Source organism: Rhodamnia argentea, chromosome 4, assembly GCF_020921035.1.
Source record: "Rhodamnia argentea isolate NSW1041297 chromosome 4, ASM2092103v1, whole genome shotgun sequence".
In the NCBI taxonomy this organism is placed as follows: domain Eukaryota; kingdom Viridiplantae; phylum Streptophyta; class Magnoliopsida; order Myrtales; family Myrtaceae; genus Rhodamnia; species Rhodamnia argentea.
The window spans coordinates 25219283-25242162 of record NC_063153.1 but is presented as its reverse complement, the minus strand read 5'-3'; the positions used below and the strand labels follow the sequence as shown (position 1 = coordinate 25242162).

The window sequence follows — 22880 nt, the reverse complement described above, 5'->3', positions numbered from 1 at the left end:
TGACATATTAAGAAATGGGTCGGATTTGTAATTGATAATATTTAAATCAAAATTTGGCGATAAGGAATTTGAAAAATCAACTGTAATAAGTGATGATGCATAAGTAAAGCCACTAATTTAGGGAGAAAAAGAAGAAGAATGATTTGTGTTCTGTGGAATATAACTGTAAATTTCGTTATCATTTCTTAAGAAAAAGCGTGATTCCGATTCCTAAGGATTCTCATGGTACTGTTAATTTTCATTGCTCCTTAACTCTGTCCATTACTTCCTTTACAAAACCTACCAATTCACACACACACACACACACACACACACTCTCTCTCTCTCTCTCTCTCTCACTATTTCATAGAATAACGTAAAGCTCGACTATCTAGAGGTACGTGAAGTACCTTGTGAGTCTCATAAATTCGAGCAAGTTCAAGTCCGTGATGTCACAGCCTTAACCTAAAAGTAACCTTTGACACTCTCGATGCCTATCAACCCTCTCTCTTTCTCACACGATATGAAGTGATTTTGAATATATCATAACAAACTATAATAAGAAATTTTGTTGTTATCAAAATTTTCTTTCTCATCGTGAATGCGACCGCACGACCCTTTTATGACTCAATTCATATAGACAATCGTAGATAGCACTTAATGATATTTCAAAATATAAAGCAAAGCTCGACTATTTAGAGGTTTATGAAACACCTCGCAAGTCTCATGAGTCCAAGCCAATTCATGTTTGTGACATCACGGCCTAAACCTAGGAGTAACCTTCGGTACTCGAGCTAAAATTTCTTGACGCCCCAATCAATCCCCCTCTCTCACATGATATGAAATGATTTTGAGTATGCCATAACAAACTATAGTAAGTGTTTTTTAATTTGTTATCATCACTAATAAACTAAAATTTTCTATCTCATCGTAAATGAGACCGAAAGAGTTTTTGACTCAATTTATATAGACAATCCTAGATAGCACTTAATTATATTTCAAAACACAACGCAAAGCTCGACTATTTAAAGGTCCATGAAATACCTCGTGAGTCTCATGAATCCAAGTAAGTTCAGGTTTGTGACATCACGGCCTTAACCTAGAAGTAACCTGTGGTACTCGAGCCAAAAAATCTTGACACCCCAATTGGCCCCGCCCTCTCTCACGATATGAAGCGATTTTGAATACATCATGACAAGCTATGATAAGTATTGTTGTCGTTATCATCATTAATAAAGCAAAATTTTCTATCTCATCGTAAACGAGACCGCAAGACTCATTTTTTACTCAATTTATATAGACGATCCTAGATTGCAATTAGTGATAATTCAAAGAATAATGCAAAGCTCGACTATCTAGGGGTGCATGAAATACCTTGTGACTCTCATGAATCTGAGCAAGTTCAGATTTGTGACGTCATGGCCTTAACCTAGAGGTAACCTTTGGTACTTGAATTGAAAAATCTTGACGCCCCAGTCAAACCCCTCTCTCTCACACAACATGAAGTGATTTTGAAAATATCATAACAAACTACTATAAGTAGCTTTGTTGTTATCATCTTTAATAAACCAAAATTTTCTATCTCATCATAAATGATACCGCAAGTCCTGTTTTTTACTCAATTCATATAGATAATCCTAGATAGCACTTATTGAACTTTATGCGATGATGTCCTGATTAATATTGACAGAAAAATTGTCCAATCAATCCTATATCTATCGTACGAAGGTCGGTTTAGTCTTAAGTTTTTCAACTTTGCCAATTTAGTCCTAAGTCTTTGCGCAAAATTTCAATACACTCTTTTTGGCCAATTTTTGTTGAAAATCATTAATGTGGCAATGTGCCACTTAAGATGGCCAACGATGTCTAGATTGTCATATCATCAATTTTCGACAAAAATTGAACATAATGACTATATTGGAATTTCGCGCAAAGGCATAAGACTAAGGGTCTGTTTGTCCGAAAGAAAACTATTTCCGAGAAATTATTTTCCGACTTTCAATTATTTAGATGACGAAGAACTAATTGATATGTGTAAAACGTTTTTAATGGACTGAAAACAACGAGCTTAAATTAGGAGAAAGTGACTTGCCCTTACGTTAAGAAAGAAAACACTTTCCCTAAACTACCAAATAGACGAAAACTAATTAATGTAAAATTTTTTCTGTTATCATGATATTCTCACAAATGAACCATTAATCGAAAAAAATTGAAAAAGTTAGGACTAAATTGGTATCCGTAAAATAAATATAGGACTGATTTGTTAATTTTTCCTACTGTTGACTCAAAGCCTATGACCACATAAAGTAAATAGGATTCTAGAAGAAGCCCCCATTGTAATGACCTGGTTCGACAAGAGAAGGGAGTGATTGTTAGTGTCAAGAGGGCTCCAATAAAGTGTTGCTCCTATTAAGTTTCTAAGATGACAAATGGAGCAAGATTGAATTGAATTACACGCCAACTATGAGTAAGTGTGTTCTGAGTTATATGAGTGAGAAAAGTGAAAAATAGAATTAACTAACAAGGAATAGTTATAATGTAGTGACAATGTTTTTTTTTTTTTTTTTTACGTCTCCAACTTAGTCATGCTCAAGTGAGATCACTACTAAATTGGGAACCAGTTGAAAAAGTGCTTTTATATGCATCAAATGAGACGGGTCAAAATGGATAAAACGTCTAGTAACTTAAGTAAAGTTCCACAATACGGTATCAACGCAAGACTCTTTTCGTAAGCTTGTGGTTCAAGGATGTTCCCTACCAAAGATGGCAGGTCTATAAACAATCCGGTCCGACGAGGGAGGTGAGTGATTGCCAAGGCTAAAGAGGGCTTGAATAAGGTGCACTCTTAGCAAGCTTTTAAGATGGCATTAATCAAATTACACTTTGAAGAAGAGGGTGGGGCTTCTGATATGTAATTAAGATGTTGGGGTCGATCCATATTTTTCATTGACAGGAAGGCACATGGGTCCCGTGAAAGATACTAATTAAAGTGAAATTTTCTACTAGAAATAGTCCTAATTTAAGGGTGAATCAGGATAAACCTTGTGTTTCGATCTTTCTTTCTTGCATATATTCTTTATTTCCTTATGTTTGTGCACCTAATCCCAATACAAGACACTTTTTAGTATAGCGAAAATTTTAGCACAATATTAAGCGCGCTCAAGTGAGATCACTACCGAAATGAGTGGTCCTTTTTAGAAAAGTGTTTATCGGCACTTGTTGAATGAGCTGCTAAGGAAAGCTCAACTTGCAGCACTTCGTCGTACGCGAGTTCAGAGGCTGTCATGGCATTTAGTCCCTCGTATTGCCGCCGAAACAGCAAATTCGTCTGCACGAACCAAACTCGCGTAAGCAGCTGCTCCAAAACATGATCACTCAACGCAGTGGACAATTCGCGGGCGAGCTTCGGGCTTATGAATAAGGCGCCTAGTATTGAATTCACCCGATGCGCGAGTTCCCTTTCCATTCACTGCACGGACAGCTACGAGAAACTTCAAACCCATCGTTTTTAACATATTCATCGTCATTGTTGCGTTGCCAGCCGATTTGATGGACGGAAAAACCCTACGTGTTTGGCACACGGTTTGCCGAAGGGCGAGCCTCTATGCCTTCGGCATTTCCGGCGTTGCGACGATAATCAGTTTTCACGACCAGCCAAAAACGCCGTTGTAAAAAAAACAAACCCAAAAAATTTACAAAAAGTAGTAAAAAAAATGATAGATCAAAGTCTGTTTTCTCGATAAATGCGCACCATGCAACGCCAAAACCAGCAACATCTGCTTGTTTTTGACTAAGTGCATGCATGTAAGCAGGAGCCGTAACTTCTACAGTATATATATATACACACACACTCACAAACATATAGTTTCTTTTTTTTTCATATTCTATTTTTTTTTCGGGCTAAAACAATTAATGCACAAACACGTTGCGATAATACTCGATTAGGAAATTATTAAGTGCCCCTAAAAATTTAATTTACCCTCCGTTTAGCGTAATATTATATGCCCCCTATGGTTTTTTTTTTTTTCGACGAGCGGATTAATTCATGCAAGTATGACGAGCCGCGAATTTAATTTCTCTATTGGGCGGGAAAAAAAACAAAGCAATTAGATTCATTAATCTTCTTCATTTACACGAGCGCGACGGAGTATAAATAAGAAACTCCGTACGAGTTTTTTTTTTTTTCGGGAAATCCAATTATTTTCATCTACGATATTCACGTTTCCAAAATAAATCGACTGCCTTCTCTACTCAATTTTTACAGCTTTCAAAAAACTTAGGATGAGTTTCTTTTTCAGTTTTTCTTGTTGATCCCGAAAAAAAAAAAAAGAAAAAGAAAAAAACAACTTAGGCTAAGTGATCAGCGACAAACTTATGTTTTTTTTCTAGCAATAGCATTTGGACACGTGTCAATTCGACGTCACCTCCTGCTAAAGCGACCCCAACCACCCTGCCCATGCGTTTCCTTCCCTCTGCCCACAACTAACCCTAACAAGTCCTAGCGACCCTGTCCCTTGTCGCCTTTTATTTCGACTTTTTTGTCGTGAAATGTTGTTGTTATAATAATAATAATAATAATAATAAATGGAAATAGGTTGAAAATGGGAGGAGCTATGAGTTATCACATATGCCATCAAGCATACTAATCTTGCCGTATTAGAAAAGGTTCCTTAAAAATTCTTGACCTTAGCCAAAAGGTAAAAAAAAAAAAAAGGGTATAGCTCCTCGAAAATCCAAAAAAGGACAAATTTTGCGCACCTCGAAGTATCTTCACCGCTTTTCAATGCGTGCATTCTATATAATAACTCGTGTCGAGCGGTAAGTATAATACCGCGATATCTCAAAATCATGGATTTCTATACATGTCGGGCAAACACGGATAAAGAGTTTGACCACTATGAGGTCGCTCTTGTGGATCCACACGATACCCGAGTGGCTCGCGGCGCCACGTTGGATTTTCCTATATTGCGTAAATTGATTTTGCAATTTTTTTATTCTAATTCTCATTTGCATAAGACGGGGCCGGAGTTATTTTCACGAAGGAACCAACCACACACACACACACACAACAGCTTCGGAAATCCCGCTATTTCTGCCGGATATAAGTCCAGATCTAGGCGTATTGACAACGCACTTATAAGCACAAGTGCTTATGTGATAAGTGCGCTCGCTTATCACCTCGTCATGGGCAGGTGGGTCCCTATTAGTCCGATAAGCTATCAAAATCTCCTCATCTCGTCCGCTCGCTCGCTCGCTCGCTCACGGTATTTAAGGTGTCTGATACCTTGTCTTTCTTTCCCTTCACATCTCTTTCTCTCTCCCCGAATCCCTAACCCCCTCTCTCTCCACCAGCCCCGGGCCTCTATATAAGCACCAAACCAGTAGAGAGAGAAACTAGAGCGAGAAACTAGTGCGAAGCTAAAACTAGAGAGAGAGAGAGAGAGGGAGGGAGAGAGGTGTACGCATTCCATATATATATCACCGCAAGAATTAGCTCAGGAACCTCCCGATCTACTGTCCTCGAGCAAAATCTCTTCACAGGTGCGAGCTCTCCCCGTTCGTTGATTTCTCGTCCTCTTTTTTCTTTTTTTTGGTAGATTGTCGCTCCGAATTTTTTTTTTTTTTTTGGTTTCGGGGAGAGAGATGTTCATTTTGTTTTGTTCTTCCTGTTCACGTGGTCGCGATGTGGTTTTTTTCTTGGCGTGTGATTTAGGGATTTGCTGTCTGAGGCGTTGATCTGTGAGAGTTTAGATCTCGGAGGTGGTTGTGCTGGTTGTTTTTTGGGAGACGGAGACGGAGCCATGTCTTCACTCAGCAGAGAACTCGTCTTTCTGATCCTCCAGTTCCTGGATGAAGAGAAATTCAGGGAGACTGTTCACAAGTAACGCTTAATTCCCTCTCTGTTATTTGTTTTCCGTGCGTTCGCGAGATGCGTGTGCGTGGCTACGCGTTTGTCCGTGTGGTTTGAGCTCGGAATTGCTCGTTTAGTGATTATATCTGTTTAAATTGTCGTTGTCTTCCCTGTGCTGTTAAAGATTGGAGCAAGAGTCGGGGTTCTTCTTCAACATGAGGTACTTTGAGGATTTGGTTACGAACGGAGAGTGGGATGATGTGGAAAAGTATCTGTCCGGGTTCACAAAAGTAGATGATAATAGATACTCCATGAAGATTTTCTTCGAGATTCGGAAGCAGAAGTATCTCGAAGCTCTGGACAAGTAGGTCGAAAAGTTTTGGGCAAATGATGGGTTCGATTTGTTAGAACTCATTTCCTCTTATTCCTTGAGTATCTGTTAGCTTACTATGCAGCAAGCATTTTAAGTTTCTGGTTGTTGGTCTTGCATTATTGCTGATTGCAGGAGGGACCGTGCTAAAGCTGTGGAAATTTTAGTTAAGGACTTGAAAGTATTTGCTGCATTCAATGAGGATTTATTCAAGGAAATTACGCAGTTACTGACCCTGGAAAACTTTAGGTATGAGGTCTTGCGTTGAAGAATCCTTGATTTGTAACTGTCGGTTTTCTCTAGTTGACCTCTGGTCTTCTGCCATTATCTCAATGACGTGAACTTATATCGTGCTTGCAGAGAGAATGAGCAACTGTCAAAGTATGGTGATACCAAGTCAGCTCGGAGTATAATGTTGGCTGAACTGAAAAAGTTGATAGAGGCTAACCCCCTGTTTCGTGATAAGCTTCAGTTTCCCACCTTAAAAAACTCAAGATTACGTACATTAATAAATCAAAGGTCCTTGCTGTCGTGTTGCCTTCTTATTAAGGTTCTCCAAATTTTCTTAACAATAATATTGTCATACTCACTATTTCGTGGCTTCTGGCAGTTTGAATTGGCAGCATCAGCTATGCAAGAATCCTAGGCCTAATCCTGACATAAAGACTCTATTTGTAGACCATACTTGTGGACAACCAAATGGTGCTCGGGCGCCATCCCCTGTTACTAATCCTTTAATGGGTGCCGTACCCAAAGCAGGGGCCTTCCCGCCGCTGGCTGCTCATGCTGTAAGTCTTACGGAGAATAGTTAGGCTGTTTCCTTGGTAGTTTTTTCATTTAGATGTTGGCAACTCACTTTAGTTTTCTTTTTTTTTTTTTTTTTTTTATGCCGTACCCATCCTTGATTACAGCCCTTCCAGCCTCCTCCGGCTGCTCTTCCAACATCTCTTGCTGGATGGATGGCAAATCCATCCCCCGTGCCTCACCCCTCAGCATCCGCTGGACCAATAAGTTTGACTGCACAAAATAATGCCGGAGGTATATGAAGCTGCTTCTACAGTGTCAATTTCGAGTTTCATGGTTACCATTGCAAGATATCTAGGTTATGAGAAGTTGCAATATGGGTGGTACTTTGGCGGAGCATTTAAAATATTATCAAGTATAGTGTGACGCTTTATTATATGCAGACTTAAAGCAGCGAAATTAGATTTTGTGGTTTCCACAAGTTCATGCTGTTAGTTAACATTCTATTTACCTTTTGTCTTGTGGTACAGCTCTCTTAAAGCGTCCCAGGACTCCTACTAACAACTCAGCCCTGGACTACCAAACAGCAGATTCTGAACATGTTTTGAAGAGATCAAGGCCTTTTGGAATCTCAGATGAAGTACTTATTTTATCTTGCTTTTTCTTTATTGTTCTCCAGTTATCACTGGACGGTCAATCCACAAAAGAAGTTTTGTGCTGGGTGATTAACAATCTGATATGTCTGGAATGCTTTTCTCAACATTCATCAGACTTGTTATGTGTACTTTTCTTTTGATGGAAGTCGGGATTCCCAATTTTACCTGAATTTTAAAGTAGAGCTAGAGTATATTGCCGCTTCTTTTGCATTTCTAATTCTTAATGATCTTTAATGTATACCATTCAATGAAAACCTTCTGAGAGCTTTCTCAATTTGGTACTGTTGCGGCATAAGATCATGCATTGAGAATCTTCAGGAGAAACTTTTAGTTTTGAGGTTTCTAAATACCCTTAACTTTTATGATAATAAGCTAATGATTGTTATTCACTGGATACCTAATATATAAACGGTAAAAACCCATTTGGAACTAACTCAGGATTGGAAGGATTACAAGAAAGTCTGATGGAGAGAAAGAAGTGCAAAAGGGCTAGGATTGGCAGTTCATGTCCAGTCTTAATTGTGTTTGTGATTGTGTCCAAAAATGTTAACTTCATGGCTGTTATCAAGCATGTCAAACTAGTGAATAAGACTAAAACATGTAATCATCTCGTCAATAAACTGGTTGAACGTATTATGATGTGTCATAATGAGTTGTCTCTGTGTTTTTTGTGTTTGGTATTGGCGTGTAGATGGTCTGTGTCAAATATTTGGCAGCATTAATAAGGAGTGGGAAGGTGTAAATAACATCTTCTCCCAGCATGCATGGATTGTGGTCAGATATGCTAGTAAAACAGGGGCTCCCACATGGTTTTGCATCTTTAGAGTGTCACGGTTTTGATTAATTTTCTATCAGACTCACTGGTTCTGTAATCTTTATGACTTCCTATTAGGTGAATAATTTGCCCGTGAACATTCTGCCTGTCACATACAACAGCCAGAGCCACGGTCAGAGTTCTTATTCTTCAGATGACTTGCCCAAAAATGTAGTCATGACCCTAAATCAAGGTTCACCTGTTAAGAGTATGGATTTCCATCCGGTGCAACAAATTCTGCTGCTCGGTTAGCACATCTTTCTTACTCTTTGAAGAAGACGTTTCCTGCTTTTCTTCAGTTGATATAATTGTTTCTCCTTGTGTGGCATAAGTTTGTTTTTCGATGCTTGGAAGATTTCTTTTTGTTGTCCTTTTGACACTAGTTTCACCTAATTGAACCCATGGGATCTGATTATTCAAATTCTATGCATCAATAATTTTAGTGGGAACAAATATGGGCGATGTCATGGTATGGGAGGTAGGCAGCCGTGCAAGGATTGCTCTAAGAAATTTCAAGGTCTGGGATCTAGGAGCATGTTCAGTGACACTGCAGGTATATATGTTCAATTCTAAATAAAATCGTGGTATTTTTTTTAGGCCATGTGATTATTGGTTTTGATACTTTGCAGGCATCTCTGGCTAATGATTATACAGCATCAGTTAACCGTGTAATGTGGAGTCCTGATGGAACCCTTTTTGGTATGTACATATTGCTAATTGATGAAAAACCGAAAGCGCCAACAACCAGACTTCTTTGCAGTATTTTTAGGAAGAAGTGTTCATATGCTGCTATTACTGATGATTTGTGGTGTTCTCTTTAGGTGTTGCTTATTCCAAACACATGGTGCACATATACTCTTATCATGGGGGTGATGACATAAGGAACCACCTTGAGGTTTGTTGCCAAACATATAGAAAAAATTAAGCTTCTTTGTTCTGGAGACAATTGCCACCTAAGCATGAGTTTAAATTGATTTTGACTCTAAACTAATGTCTGATATAGATTGAGGCTCATGCTGGAAGTGTTAATGATCTCGCCTTTTCATACCCAAACAAACAGTTAAGTGTTGTTACCTGTGGAGAGGACAGGTCAATCAAGGTATATTCTGATTGTTTTCCTCGGTGTTATAGGGATGTGTTGTTTGATTCCTTTTACCCAAGCTAGTAGTTATGCAGGTATGGGATGCAGTGACTGGGGCTAAGCAACACAGTTTCGAGGGTCATGAAGCAGCTGTGTATTCCATATGTCCACACCACAAAGAAAATATTCAGGTACCTGGTTATTTTTCATAATAATGAGGACTCACTAAAAGCACGATCAATCGGCATGTACCCTTGACTATTCGATGGACTTCTGTTTGCTAAAACTCGGTTAGCTGAAAAAATGCGGTTCAATTTGTATGAGAAGTGTGAACCTGTAGTTTTTCTGGACCTTTTTTATTGGGTTGAATTGTGGACCTTGTTCATTTCAAAAGTCTTGCATGTCTTCCAACTTTTAACCTGTCTTGATTAGAATGTTTGACATGGTCCAAAGATCAAACTGCAAATTTGATTCTTTCAGCTGATGCTATTAAGCATTAACAACTGGGTAAAGGTCTTCACAATAATGACCTTTCTACCTAATTATGTGTTCAGAAGGAAAAACTCTCCTTTCCACTTCCCACATTTGTTCTCTCCTTAATTTTCTCCTTCATTTATGATTGGTTAGATTTAGAATAAAAGACTGTTTACTGTATCTGAGTGGATCAGCAATTGGTGATATTATTTTCTTCGTTTTAAATCTTTTGAAATTTCATGGTTGTGTGCACTCTATCACAAAGAGAGTTCATGATAACCCATCATCCTAAGATGTTATGATATCATAACTAGAGTTTTAAGTGTATGTGCTCTTAGGAATCTTTATTCAGATCCCTGGTTCTCCTGTCTGAAGAAGCCATCTATCTGGGCATGCCATTGAAATCGATCATACAAATTTTTTTTTTTTTTTTCCGTGTAGTTCATCTTCTCAACAGCAACGGATGGAAAAATTAAGGCTTGGCTTTATGACAATATGGGTTCAAGAGTTGACTATGATGCACCGGGTCACTCTTCTACCATGATGGCATACAGTGCTGATGGAACAAGGTGCAGATCAACAGCAGTCAAGATTGATTTCATATTGGGTCCTTTTTTTAAATTTGAAATAACCTATTTTAGCTATTTTATATTGCTATAGGTTGTTCTCATGTGGGACCAATAAAGAAGGCGAGTCATACTTGGTTGAATGGAATGAAAGTGAGGGGGCTGTCAAGCGTACGTATCATGGACTTGGAAAGAGACCTGGTGGGGTTGTGCAGTTTGATACCACCAAAAACAGATTTTTGGCTGCTGGTGACGAGTTCATGGTCAAATTTTGGGATATGGAGAATATCAATATTTTGACAACTACTGATGCTGAGGGTGGATTGCCGGTAATTCATTGTTGTTAATCTGTTCTGACTGAAGTAACTGAACCTTTCTATTTATTACCTCACTTTTTAAATTTGCAGGCATCGCCTTGTATTAGATTTAACAAGGAAGGAATTCTATTGGCCGTTTCAACGAGTGACAATAGCATCAAAATTTTAGCAAACGCTGACGGAATTAGGCTGCTAAGAACAGTGGAAAATCGGCCTTTTGATGCTTCTAGAGTCACTCCTGGACCTCTTGGGAAGGTAAGCTTTTTCGGAGTACACTGATTTCATGGGGATGAACTTGCTAAATGTCTTGAATTTTATGCAGCCACCGGCAATTGCAGCATTTGGTCCTGGTAATGCTCCTGTTGGGGCAAGCCTGGGTGATAGAGGTGCCCCAGTGGCTGCAATGGTTGGTATGGTAAGTGGTATCATTATTGCCTTAGATAGTAAATGTTTTTAAGGAGCTTTATTTGTTGCTTACCGTGTTACTTGAGTGATGCAGTAATTGCATTTTTACATGCATGCTCATTGGACATCTTTAATTGATATCTTCTCTTTTGAGCTCTACAGAACAGTGAGAGCATGGCTGATGTGAAGCCCAAATTTGCTGACGAGTCAGGAGACAAATCACGGATTTGGAAACTGACAGAAATCAATGAACCATCACAATGCCGGTCCATAAGGCTACCTGATAACTTAACATCGATGAGGGTACAAATGTCTGCCAGCTTAGGATGTTCTTATGCAGCATTCTTTTCCGCATTTATCTGTCATGTTTCTACTATATAAGCACATATTTGAATAGGTCGCATTTGAGGCACTTGCTTTATAAGTTTCATTCGCATGTGGTCCAATGAATAATTTTTTATACCTCGACACTTGGAGGACTTTGTCATCTCTTCATTTGGCCTTTTATTGTTAAGTGCTTGTTTCCACTTTAGGAAAGGATAAGATGGACATTGAATAATTTGTGATTATGGTGGCAATTGTGTTTGAGTTTTGTTGGCTGTTGATGTTATGAATTTTATGGTAAGGATGAATAAATTTCATGATAAGGATATATAGTTAGATGGATGCTACCTGATTTAGAATGTAGTGGTATATTCACATGAGGAGACTTTTTAAGCTGCTGCTTGGAATCCAGTGAGATGGATTGTTCTGTGGACTCTTGTGCAGTTACATGTGCTAAAAAGGCACAGAATCTTCACCGGATGAATTTTACTTTGTACATGGCAGGCAAAGTATCATTGTGCACCACTTTGATGCTTGTCTGGAATGCTAAGTTTGTGAATTGAGCTATTTTGAGCTTGCCAATTGCCGGAAATTCTGCGGGGAAATTTGCTTGCTGAAACTAAATACACAAACATTAGAGTTGAAAGGATAGGTATTCCTAAGAAGGAGTGGCATGGGTTAGGCCACTGTATTTTTGCATGTTGACTGCATATAGTTCTCTTAATGCTGTAGTGATTCAACCAGATGGTTTAAGTGAAGGTTCGATGTTTTGCCAGAATTTTTTTGGCCAACTGTTTCGACTGGGTTTTGATGTTAATGTGTATATATGCTCTTGATGTGGAAACACACAACGTGTGTATATGCCTATACACACACACACAAGAGTTAGATAAACATGCAGGTGAGCTTGTGTGTCACTGAGTGTCTCTTTGCATCAATTTCAACATCTCTCATTTACGGCCGAGTTCTTTAGGTTTTTTTTTATTTTCTTTTAGCTTTGAGTATTACAATTTACTGTTACCACTGAAGTTGATAAAATGAAGCAGGTCTCGAGATTAATATACACAAACTCGGGTCTTGCCATTCTGGCTTTATCATCGAATGCTGTACACAAGCTCTGGAAATGGCAAAAAAGTGATCGGAACTCAACTGGCAAGGTAAGGAATCTTTTTTTCTCGAAATAGGCATGCTATTTTATTGTTTAGGGTATTGTAAACTACATTGATTCTTCATTTTGCAGGCTACAACTAGTGTAGTACCACAGTTATGGCAACCTCCTAGTGGGATGTTGATGACCAATGACATAAGTGATACAAATCCTGAAGACGCAGTTCCATGCTTTGCACTATCAAAGAACGATTCTTATGTAATGTCAGCATCAGGGGGGAAGATCGCTTTGTTCAATATGATGACTTTTAAGGTGAATGTTTTCCCAAATCATGTTTACATCCTTGTTGATTATTTGTACAACCACGAAAGCAATTACTCTGATTTTCATGTGGATTAAGTGGTAGAGTCAGAAGTGCAGCATATGTCCTTTTTTTACTTGCTAAGTGAGACAAGGGCTTTTCTCTGTCTCCAAATGGAATCTTTTTGCTATTTCTGACTAAAGGAAAGAAGGCAAGAGCTTTTTTAATCCATCCAGAGATGTAATGGTCGAACTGCTCTCTCCCATTCCGAAGAATGGAGATGCCATTGAGGCAAGTGCCTCTTGGCACATATGTCCCACTTTCACTCATAAAAGTTGTTAATACTATCCTGCCTGCTGACATCCAGACGATGACGACATTTATGCCCCCACCACCGGCAGCAACATTTCTGGCATTCCATCCTCAAGACAATAACATTATTGCAATAGGAATGGAGGACTCCTCTATTCAAATTTACAATGTTCGAGTTGATGAGGTGAGACCTGTTTTCGTACTCATCGAAAGCTAACCTTGTTATTATTTGCGATAAAGTTATGGATATTTTTTGTTTCACTTTCTCAGGTCAAGACAAAACTAAAAGGACATCAGAAAAGAATTACAGGCCTTGCCTTCTCTAATGCCTTGAATGTTCTTGTGTCTTCTGGCGCTGACTCTCAGGTACCAGACCACTGCTGTGTCTTACTTTCCATGTAGACATGCCTAAGTTTTGGGCAGAGAGAGCAATGTAGTTTAAAGTGCCCAAAAAAGGGTTGATGTTCACACTGGACGCTTCAATACATACATCAGGTCATGAAGGCATCATTAACCAGCAGAATAAATCCTTACAGAAAACTCAAACTTTTGAGGCGTCAAATTAATCCCATATCATTATGTGGGAAAAAAAGCTATGATGTCCTGTTATTGCTTACAGCTGATGATTACTGATTCTGACATAAAATGCGATGTGGAATTTTTATTCTTTCAATTGTGCATTAATGTTGCTATCTTCTTTGATAATTGTCTATCATCACTGCAGTTGTGTGTTTGGAGCACTGATGGATGGGAGAAGCAGGCTAGTAAGGTTCTGCAATTGCCAACTGGGCGAGGTGCAGCTCCTCTTGCTGATACTCGTGTTCAATTTCACCTGGATCAGATACATCTGCTGGTGGTTCACGAAACACAGATTGCCATATATGAAGCTCCTAAACTAGAATGCCTTAAGCAGGTATTGAAGGTTCTTTTATTGTGCACACAGAAGTCTTATCTCATCCAGATTGCATAAAAGTTTGCTTAATATGAGGTAGTATGAGTTATTTTCTTGCCACTTGTTTTAATTTGTTATTCATCTCAACTAGTGGGTTACTCGAGAAGCTAGCGGTCCAATCACACATGCTACATATTCATGCGATAGCCAATCGATATACGTGAGCTTTGAAGACGGAAGCATCGGTGTTCTCACTGCTTCTACCCTCAGATTTAGATGTCGTATAAATCCTGTTGCTTATATCCCTCCAAACCCGAGGTAAGTTTTTGCTGCTTATTCAACTTTGTTCTTTTATTAAAATGGCAAGTCTCATTTGGGAAGCTCCAATAGTCTGGCAAGTTATTCATTCCTCACTGATGGATTTGGCAGCTTGAGAGTCTACCCGCTAGTCATTGCAGCACATCCATCCGAACCTAACCAGTTTGCACTAGGGCTTACTGATGGCAGCGTCTATGTGCTCGAGCCATCAGAATCTGAGGGCAAGTGGGGTACTTCTCCTCCTGTTGAAAATGGTGCTGGGCCAAGCATGACCTCTGGTGTGACTGCTTCAGATCAACCCCAAAGGTAGTGCAGGCCATGCCTCCCCCTGTGGAACTTTGAGCATTAAAATGCTGAGCTGGCTTTCCTTCTCGGCAATTGATTCAAGTTTTGAGGGATGCTGCAGAGGGTGGGTTTTACAGCCTCGGGGTGCTTCCTCTGGACATAGTTCAGTACAGTCTTATCTTAAAGTGGTACAACTAGCATCCTAATCGACTTCTGCTCGAGTCTTGCGGTGATAATTTGTTCTATTATTTTCAATTAGGCTGACTGAAGTGAAAAAGGAAGAACATGAGATTAGGGTGTTGCGTAGAAGGCCTTGTATATTCGAGATGGAGGCAGGTATCTGATTTTAGTTAGCAAGCTAAAGGACCGGAGGAACAGGGCTTAGTTTTCTTAGGTGGCTCCTTCTCTTTGTTCCTTCTGCGTTATGCTGAAAGTGTTCCCTTTATTTATTTTATTTATTCTTTTCAATTTCCGTAAACAGCATTTGTTAGCAGGTTCTCCTTTCTTATATTCTTTCGCCGCAAAAGCATGACTTCATCTTCCTTTTTCGCTCCTATTACGAAGGCGATTTTAGTGCAACAGCGCTCTAGACTTAAGATGACAGTAAAAATTCCACCATGGTCAATCTCGATGTTCTTCTGCTTGTTGAAGTGGTGGCATCTTTAAGAATTAAGTTTCATCATTTTGAGGATGATTCAGCATTTGAGATCTATCCCTGACAGTTCTCCCAGGGACGGAAGAAAGTTATTTGTCAAGCTTCTGTAGTTTGTTTGACCACTTTTGTAAATGAACACGGGCAGAAGTGCAATCTGAGAGCGTCTGGTTTGATTTGCATATGGCAAGTTCAACCCTCGACAGTTTTGGATGTCGTGTCTAGAAGCCACATCCTTCGGAACGACCCAATTTTGCAAAGTCAATGGCAAAGGGAAACTAGCTCACACATAAATCTTCGGAAGCTCGCACGTAAATTGGGATTGGTTCCGCTTAGGAATCAGAAAGTTAACAAGTGTTTCCCCTTTTTCGGGAGAAGACTTAAAAGGAATTTAGAAGAGAATCGGAACTTGCTCAGTATAGCTGTAGCCGAAATGTGGCTATAATTTTCCATGAAGTGTTGTAACTTCGACGTTTGATAGAAAAACGTTGTACGGTTACAACACCCTCAAATTTCGGTGAGGCAGCTTCCTAAAAGCTACCAGGTATTGCAGTTGTAAAGTGTTCAGTGAACTGTTGGCCAAACTTGTTATAAAAGATGTAGCACATATTACAATACCAAATAATCTCTTGAATTGGGAACTTTAATGAATGGTCATAGGACCAGGTAACCAGTGGGCCGCGTTCATTATAACCCTTGATCATCTATCTCGAGGCAGGCCTAAATGGGAGACTTACATGATTCGATTTGTTCGTTTTGAACTTCATCTTATCCCTGGGAAATTCTAGGTTTTCAACGACTGTTGGGTTGGACCAAAAGTAAAAGATTGTGCTACATCATTATTGAGATTGATTGCATTTTTTTTTTGTGGATGACATAATAAGGGTTTTTATTCTTCCTCGATGAGTAGCTGAATACCGAAACTTATTTTGGTTTTTTTTTTTTTTGGGATTAGCTTTTCTATTTCTTAAATTGGGTTCGATGGAGCGTGTCCATTATTTTTGCCAAGTCATGTGCTTTTTCCCTGGCATGGCTCGCTTAATCAGCATAGTTGCTGACATGGTAGCCTTGTCAAAGAGAATTATGCAAATCCAATTTAAAGTAAAGGAAAATATACCTTTTTCTCTTTCCATTTCCATATATATATTTTCGTTTTTCTCCCTCTTCCTTCCTCGGTTAGCATCCGACCCTTGTCGCCTTATCCGCCATCGATTTCCACTCCGGCCGCTTGCCACCACCGTGGCAATGTTTTAGTACCTTATAGATTGCTAGCGTTCGTAACTGTCAAATACCGGTAATAACAAAAACTTGACTGATATGTTTGCTTAGCTACTCATATGTTAGTAACTTTGACAAGTACCAACATTTATCCAAAATTACCTATCATTAATTAACTATCAATCGATATTTTTATGGCTTACCGAAGTGTTAAAACTACTAACTTATATATAAAATTAGTTTGACTGATGAACCAACATCCGTCACATCAAGATGCCAATCAATTCTATATATACTCCAAAAATTACACTAATATGTCCACATTTAATTTTGCAACTTGCCAAATTGTCGAAGTTACTAATCTTGATACGTAATTACCAACCTTAATTTGAACTACAAAGACTAATTTGAGTCACCTATCAACTATTTATCTTGTTTGTTTTGAAAGCAACCGACATCTATTTATACTTTCCAAATTGCCATCTACCTTAATAGTCTACTAACAATTATTTTGAAGAATTATTAATGCATTAAACGGGAAAATTGTCAAAAAAAGTTAAAAACTTATTGTACTTTTGTCAATTTAATCCTAAATCTTTAGATTTTGTCAATTAAATTCTAAACCTTTTAACATTTTGCCAATTGAGTCCTCTCGGCTAAATATTGGCCGGAAATTATTAACACAAACGTTGTCGTCTTATATGCCACGACCGGCGTTGATATAAACAACTTTCAATATTATTCAAATATTTTTTGATTCATTTTTTATTTTTTTTTAAATTTTTTTTGTTTCCTCTTTTTTTGTCCCTCCTTTCTTCTTTCTTTTGCCGGTCACTAACCACCAGCCATAAGCAATGGCTGGTCACCGGCCATGGCTAGGCAAGTGGACTTCGCCTTGTTGAGGGTCGCCGTCGTCCGCCATAGGCAAGGCCCGGCGAAAGTGAAGGGGACCCTCGTTGGGGTTTGCCCTTGCCCCGTCGAGCCTAGCTCGTGGCGAACACCGGCTAACTCACCTAGTTTAGGCCCGTCCACTTGGCCATGGCCAACGGCCGGCCACCGCCCGTGGCTAGTGGTCGGCTACTAGCAGAGGGAAGGAGAAAGGAGAAAAAAAGAAAAAAAGTCAAAAGAATATTATTAAAAATGATCTACATCAAGACCGACCGTGCCATGTAAGACTATTGGCGTTTATATCAGTAATTTTCCGTCAAAATTGGCCAAATAGATTCAATTGACAAATTGTGAAAATTTTTAGGACTCAATTGGTAAAGAGTGAAAAGGTTTACGATTGAATTAACAAAGTGCAATAGGTTTAGGATTTTTTTGACAATTTTTCTCACATTAAACTATTATTTGATATTTTCAACCTCATTTTGGCTGATGTGCCCACATTGGTAAATTACTGACGGTATGGCTTCAGAGCAAGTTTATTCGTTCGGGCACGTCTAAGTGTAACATTAGGCACGATGATTTAAAATCTGTCACATTGTTTAGAAGCATGCACTTGTGCGAATGGAATAACTCCTTTTGCGTCCTAAACTTGACGTGATTGCGCTCCTTTGGTCCCTGAATTTTCATTTTCCACGATCCAAATTTTGTGCAAAATTGAAATGACTTCCAAACCATCAAAAGTCTAGGACCTCAATAATTTTATCCTTTGCTGCCGCAGTTCTTGATCCTCAAGAAACTTAGAGCGGACGTAAATGACTTCTAATATTTCTTTTGCCCCGATTACATCTTGAATTTTAATTTTCTTTTTCAAGGAGGGATTATCCATTGAGCACACGCACTGATTAGTAAAAGAACCATTAGAAGAAGAAAAATCAAACTTTATGACGTGAAAAAAATTGCATTTCATCTCCTTCCCTAAACTTTACTTTGTTTTCTCTTTGATATTTAATCTTTATTATATGCATGCACTTGTTTATTTCTTCTATAAGGAAACACGTAATCGGTACACTGTCATCCTTGTGAAGTACAATGTCCACTATTTTATCATGTCTCATGTTTTTCCCATTTGTGATTTGGGGAAAATTACCAAAAAAGTCCTAAACTTTTTGTAACTTTACTAATTCGGTTCTAAACCTTTTCAATTGTGACAATTTAGTTCTAAACCTTTTTACGAATTGTCAATTTGGTTCTAAATCTTTCAATTGTGTCAATTTAGCCCTAAATCTTTTGAAATTATGCCAATTTAATCTTAAATCTTTTGAAGTTTTGCCATGTTAGTCATGAACATATTATTTGAGTAATTGACCGAAAGAACTAAATTGGCAATTCGTTAAAAGGTTCGGGACTAGTTAGGAAAATCTTTTAGGACTAAATTGATAAGTTGTCAAAATATTTAGGACTGAATTTGCACAATTGAAAGGTTTAAGACTGAATTGACACAAGCGCAATAGGTTTAGGACTTTTTGGATAATTTTCTATGTAATTTGAGGTAGTGTATTAAACATGTTAACATAATAGATTCTACGTAGGAAACAAAAAAAAAAATAAATGGCTAAGATGCAATATTCTATAGCAATGTAATTGGTCTAAGTGATGATATTGTAGTCTAGTTGGTTCATGATATCTATTCACTAATGACAAAAAACTACAACGAGTATGGGTCTTTCTTCTCCAATTTTTTTTTTCATTGACATGAGGAGGCAAATATTATTTATAGGATAGTCAATATTAAGAGAGAGAACAGCTCTTACATTTCCAACAAAGCAAAATGGCTAAAAAGTTGTACAATACCTTAAGATTGCTTCATTGGCAGCACCTTCATCAAAGATCTATGCACGTACAATGGCCAAGATATTAAGTGTAGTACGCAAGTATGACCTCGTTTACGTGATTACGAGGACAAAGACAGCGACTATTAGTACCTTGTCCAATAAATAAACCGATCGATAGAAAAACGACTAAACCCGTCTTGCCCTCGAGAGTTGTCGGAACATTCTTGCGTAAATATCCATGAAGCCTTTGCCATAAGAGACGAAGGAAAACGAAACCCATCTCAGATTTCTATGTAAGCACCTCCGTAGGTTCCAACTTCCCATGCACCTTCCGCGGAAAGCCTCGGAAATTACGCGTGCATGAGGTTAAGAAAGGGCATGAGCTCAGCATTGTTCAAGCACGCACAGCAGAGATTGTGGGATATTGGTGGAGATCACAGTAGCGGGTGGGTTGTGTAATTTGAACACTCCTCAGGTAATCCATGACTCCTTCCTCTTCTCTTCTCTGTTTCCTGCTGTGATCGCTTCATTTGTTTTTGATGAATTCTGAATTGAGTTCTTAGAGACATGATTGCATTCCGAGATCGGGACTGTGGAATCTAACTTTTTTTTTTTTTTTCAAGGCTCTGCTCAATCAATCTCCTGTTTGGTCAACCACACTTCATTTTTGTTTGCATTTAGCTACGAATTGAGTTCTGACAGACATCTCTGCAGTTCCCGGATCTGGAATTCCTTATTTCTCTTCTCTGTTTCCTGCATTCCTTTGAGGCTTGGCTCCATCAATCTCTTTTTACTGTCTTTGTAGGTGATTAGGGAGGAATAGCCTAAAAAGATCCCACGTGTGGGGCGTCTTCCTCAACCTCTTTTACTGCCTCTGTAGGCTCTGCTCCTCCAATTCTCCCGAGATGGAAAGAAATGGACCCACTCATTCAGAAGATCCGAAACCCAGGGATTCTTTCTTGTCGACCTCTGCCCTTGTAGCTGATTATGAAGGCGGAACCAAGAAGATGGAAGGAAACGATTACGGAGTGTTTTTAAGCTTTAGAGGGAAAGACACTTGCCAAGGCTTTACCGATTATCTCCATACTAGCCTTGTTGATGCAGGAATTTACATGTTCAAAGATGACAATAAGCTCTGTATTGGTGACGAGATTGGTCCGGAGCTTCTCCGTATTATTACATTGTCTAGGATCTCAATCCTGATTATCTCGGAGGATTATGCTTCCAGCGAAAGCTGCCTTTGCGAGCTAGCTCATACGTTGAAGTGCAAGAGAAACGGAGGGCAAATAGTGTTGCCCATATTTTACAAAGTTGAACTATTGCACTTGCGAAATCCTATAGGAAGATTGAGAGATGCTATCAATGCACATAAAAAGAATTTGGACAAAATGATTGTGAACGAATGGGAAGAAGCGCTCAAAGAAGTTACTTCCTTGAAAGGCTGGGAATCGGAGAAAATTGACAACAGGTACATTATTTCCCACCCCAACATTGTTTAGTTTCTCATAACTAGATCTTACTTGAAAAAGAATGCAAATACTGCCATCATATACTGACATTTGTATTGTTATTTGACAGGCATGAAGGAACATTAGTTAAAATAGTTGTCAGAAAAATTATGAGTGAGTTAAAAAGACTGTTTCTGCTAAATTTTCCCAAACAATTGGTGGGAATTGATGATCGTGTCAAACATATTATGAGCTTTATAGATGCTAAATTCAGTGATACAAGGATTATCGGAATCTATGGAATGGGGGCATCGGTAAGACAACTCTTGTAAAGGTGTTATACAATGAACTTTCAAGTCATTATGGGTATCGTAGCTTCGTGGCAGATATTCGAGAAACATCTAAGCGCAAGGGTATTGAATGCGTGCAAAAGTAGCTCATTTTTGACATAATAGGAGATTTGTATAATGTATCTAATGTCGACGACGGAATCAGTATCCTTAAATCTTGATTTACAAATAAGAAAGTCCTCATTATTCTTGATAATGTGGATGATAATACTCACTTGAATGCTTTGGTCGAAGATGGTAGTTGGTTTAAAGCAGGAAGTGTAGTCATCATCACCACTAGAGAAAAGAGCATTCTTGACAAGGCTGGGGTAAGCCACAAGTATTCACTCAACGAGTTGCTTTCGGATCAATCGTTGGTTTTATTTAGTAGACACACATTTCGAAAGGATTCTCCTCCGAGTGATTATGAAGGTATCTCTCATGATATCGTATCTACTATTGGGGGGCTCCCTTTGGCTCTTGAAGTCATGGGGTCATTCTTATATGGAAGGACAAAAGAAGCATGGAAAGCTACATCAAAGAAGTTAGAGAAAGCGTCTGATAAGAAAGTGCAAGAGACGTTGAGGATAAGCTACGATGCATTAGGCTACGGGGAGAAACAAATATTTTTGGATATTGCATGTTATTTCATTGGACAATCTTGAGAAATTCTGATTTATATGTGGGATGCTTGTGGCTTTTTCCCTGAGAAAGGGATTGAAGTATTGAGTCATGTCCCTCATTAAAGTTAACGAAGACGGCATGTTAATGATGCATGATCAGCCGAGAGATCTTGGGAGGGAAATTATTCATCTAGAGAATCCAATGGAGCCTCAAGAGCGTAGTAGATTATGGATTGAAGAGGAAGCCGAATGTGTGCTTGATGGCAATAAGGTAAGCATTTTCTCGACTTGTCTTGGTCAGTGAAGGCGGGTCAATCTCCTCTTTCTTGTTTGAAACAAAAATTATTGCCAATCCTGAATCCCCAAAACTTACTGCTTCCGCCAACAAAAGAGCTCTTCCGGTTGATTGCTGTTCTTGGCAAAGATTTAGTCAAGCGATGTTACGTGATTCTTCTATCAATTTGTTGTCAAATATTGACTACCGTGTTATGATAGATATTTCTACAACGAACAACTCTTAGTAAAGCATTTTATTGATATTATTCATTTGTTAAATATGAGCTATCATAGTATATTATTATTTTTTTCAATTTTCTAACATCGTTTACTTATAAACTACTACAGATAATTTATGGAGAGGTCCTTTGAAAGGATGCAGTTTTTGGGAATTCAAAAGGCGCTAGCTGCAACCGGCACAATTGGAAGAGGAGAAATTGGGAACACCCTTATGATCTTCACATTCATAGATTAGATAAATAATATGCAATCATAATCTGTCATTTCACAAAGTTGAAAAGTAGACGCCTATGCCATAATAGTATGAGATATCAATAAGTATTTTCTTATATACAGTAGGTCTCATCCCATCATCAAAAAATTATGTTCCACAATCCTCCTTGTTTGCAGGGTACTAGTAAGATTGAGGATCTTCATCTTGACAGTTGGGAATGAAGAAGCTACACGGCTGAACAACTTAAAGACCTAACCAACTTGAGGTACCTTTATGTGAGGGGTGCAGATCTCATCGGAGATTTTCAGAACTTGCTTCCTCAATTAAGATCGCTTCACTGGAGCTATTGTTACTTGGATTTTG

The 22880-nt window shown here is 38.6% G+C and overlaps 2 protein-coding genes across 2 annotated transcripts; both read left to right on the top strand.

Annotated features, from left to right (window-relative positions):
- The first annotated feature begins 5346 nt into the window (after positions 1-5346).
- Positions 5347-15275, top strand: LOC115732413 (topless-related protein 4). Its single transcript, XM_048277029.1, has 26 exons — positions 5347-5520; positions 5693-5860; positions 6015-6194; positions 6336-6449; positions 6561-6719; positions 6811-6988; positions 7112-7232; positions 7472-7584; positions 8493-8661; positions 8858-8967; positions 9044-9113; positions 9236-9309; positions 9418-9513; positions 9591-9686; positions 10411-10538; positions 10630-10864; positions 10943-11107; positions 11175-11267; positions 11420-11560; positions 12628-12738; positions 12822-13001; positions 13358-13486; positions 13573-13668; positions 14027-14215; positions 14346-14512; positions 14624-15275. The coding sequence occupies exons 2-26, from the start codon at positions 5781-5783 to the stop codon at positions 14820-14822; spliced, it is 3393 nt and encodes a 1130-aa protein (XP_048132986.1). The 5' UTR covers positions 5347-5520; positions 5693-5780; the 3' UTR covers positions 14823-15275.
- Positions 15276-20001: 4726 nt separating this feature from the next.
- On the top strand, positions 20002-22172 carry LOC115732431 (toll/interleukin-1 receptor-like protein). The gene is made up of 2 exons (XM_030663071.2): positions 20002-20855; positions 20966-22172. Exons 1-2 carry the CDS (start codon positions 20293-20295, stop codon positions 21165-21167), a joined length of 765 nt encoding a protein of 254 aa, XP_030518931.2. The 5' UTR covers positions 20002-20292; the 3' UTR covers positions 21168-22172.
- The last annotated feature ends 708 nt before the right edge of the window (positions 22173-22880 follow it).

Excerpts from the sequence above, each read along its gene's own strand:
- LOC115732413 (XM_048277029.1), top strand. The coding sequence starts at position 5,781 with ATGTCTTCACTCAGCAGAGAACTCGTCTTTCTGATCCTCCAGTTCCTG. Across the intron at positions 9,687-10,410 it reads ACCACAAAGAAAATATTCAG|TTCATCTTCTCAACAGCAAC; the intron begins GTACCTGGTTAT and ends TTTTCCGTGTAG. Across the intron at positions 13,487-13,572 it reads ACAATGTTCGAGTTGATGAG|GTCAAGACAAAACTAAAAGG; the intron begins GTGAGACCTGTT and ends TCACTTTCTCAG.
- LOC115732431 (XM_030663071.2), top strand. The coding sequence starts at position 20,293 with ATGGAAAGAAATGGACCCACTCATTCAGAAGATCCGAAACCCAGGGAT. Across the intron at positions 20,856-20,965 it reads TCGGAGAAAATTGACAACAG|GCATGAAGGAACATTAGTTA; the intron begins GTACATTATTTC and ends GTTATTTGACAG.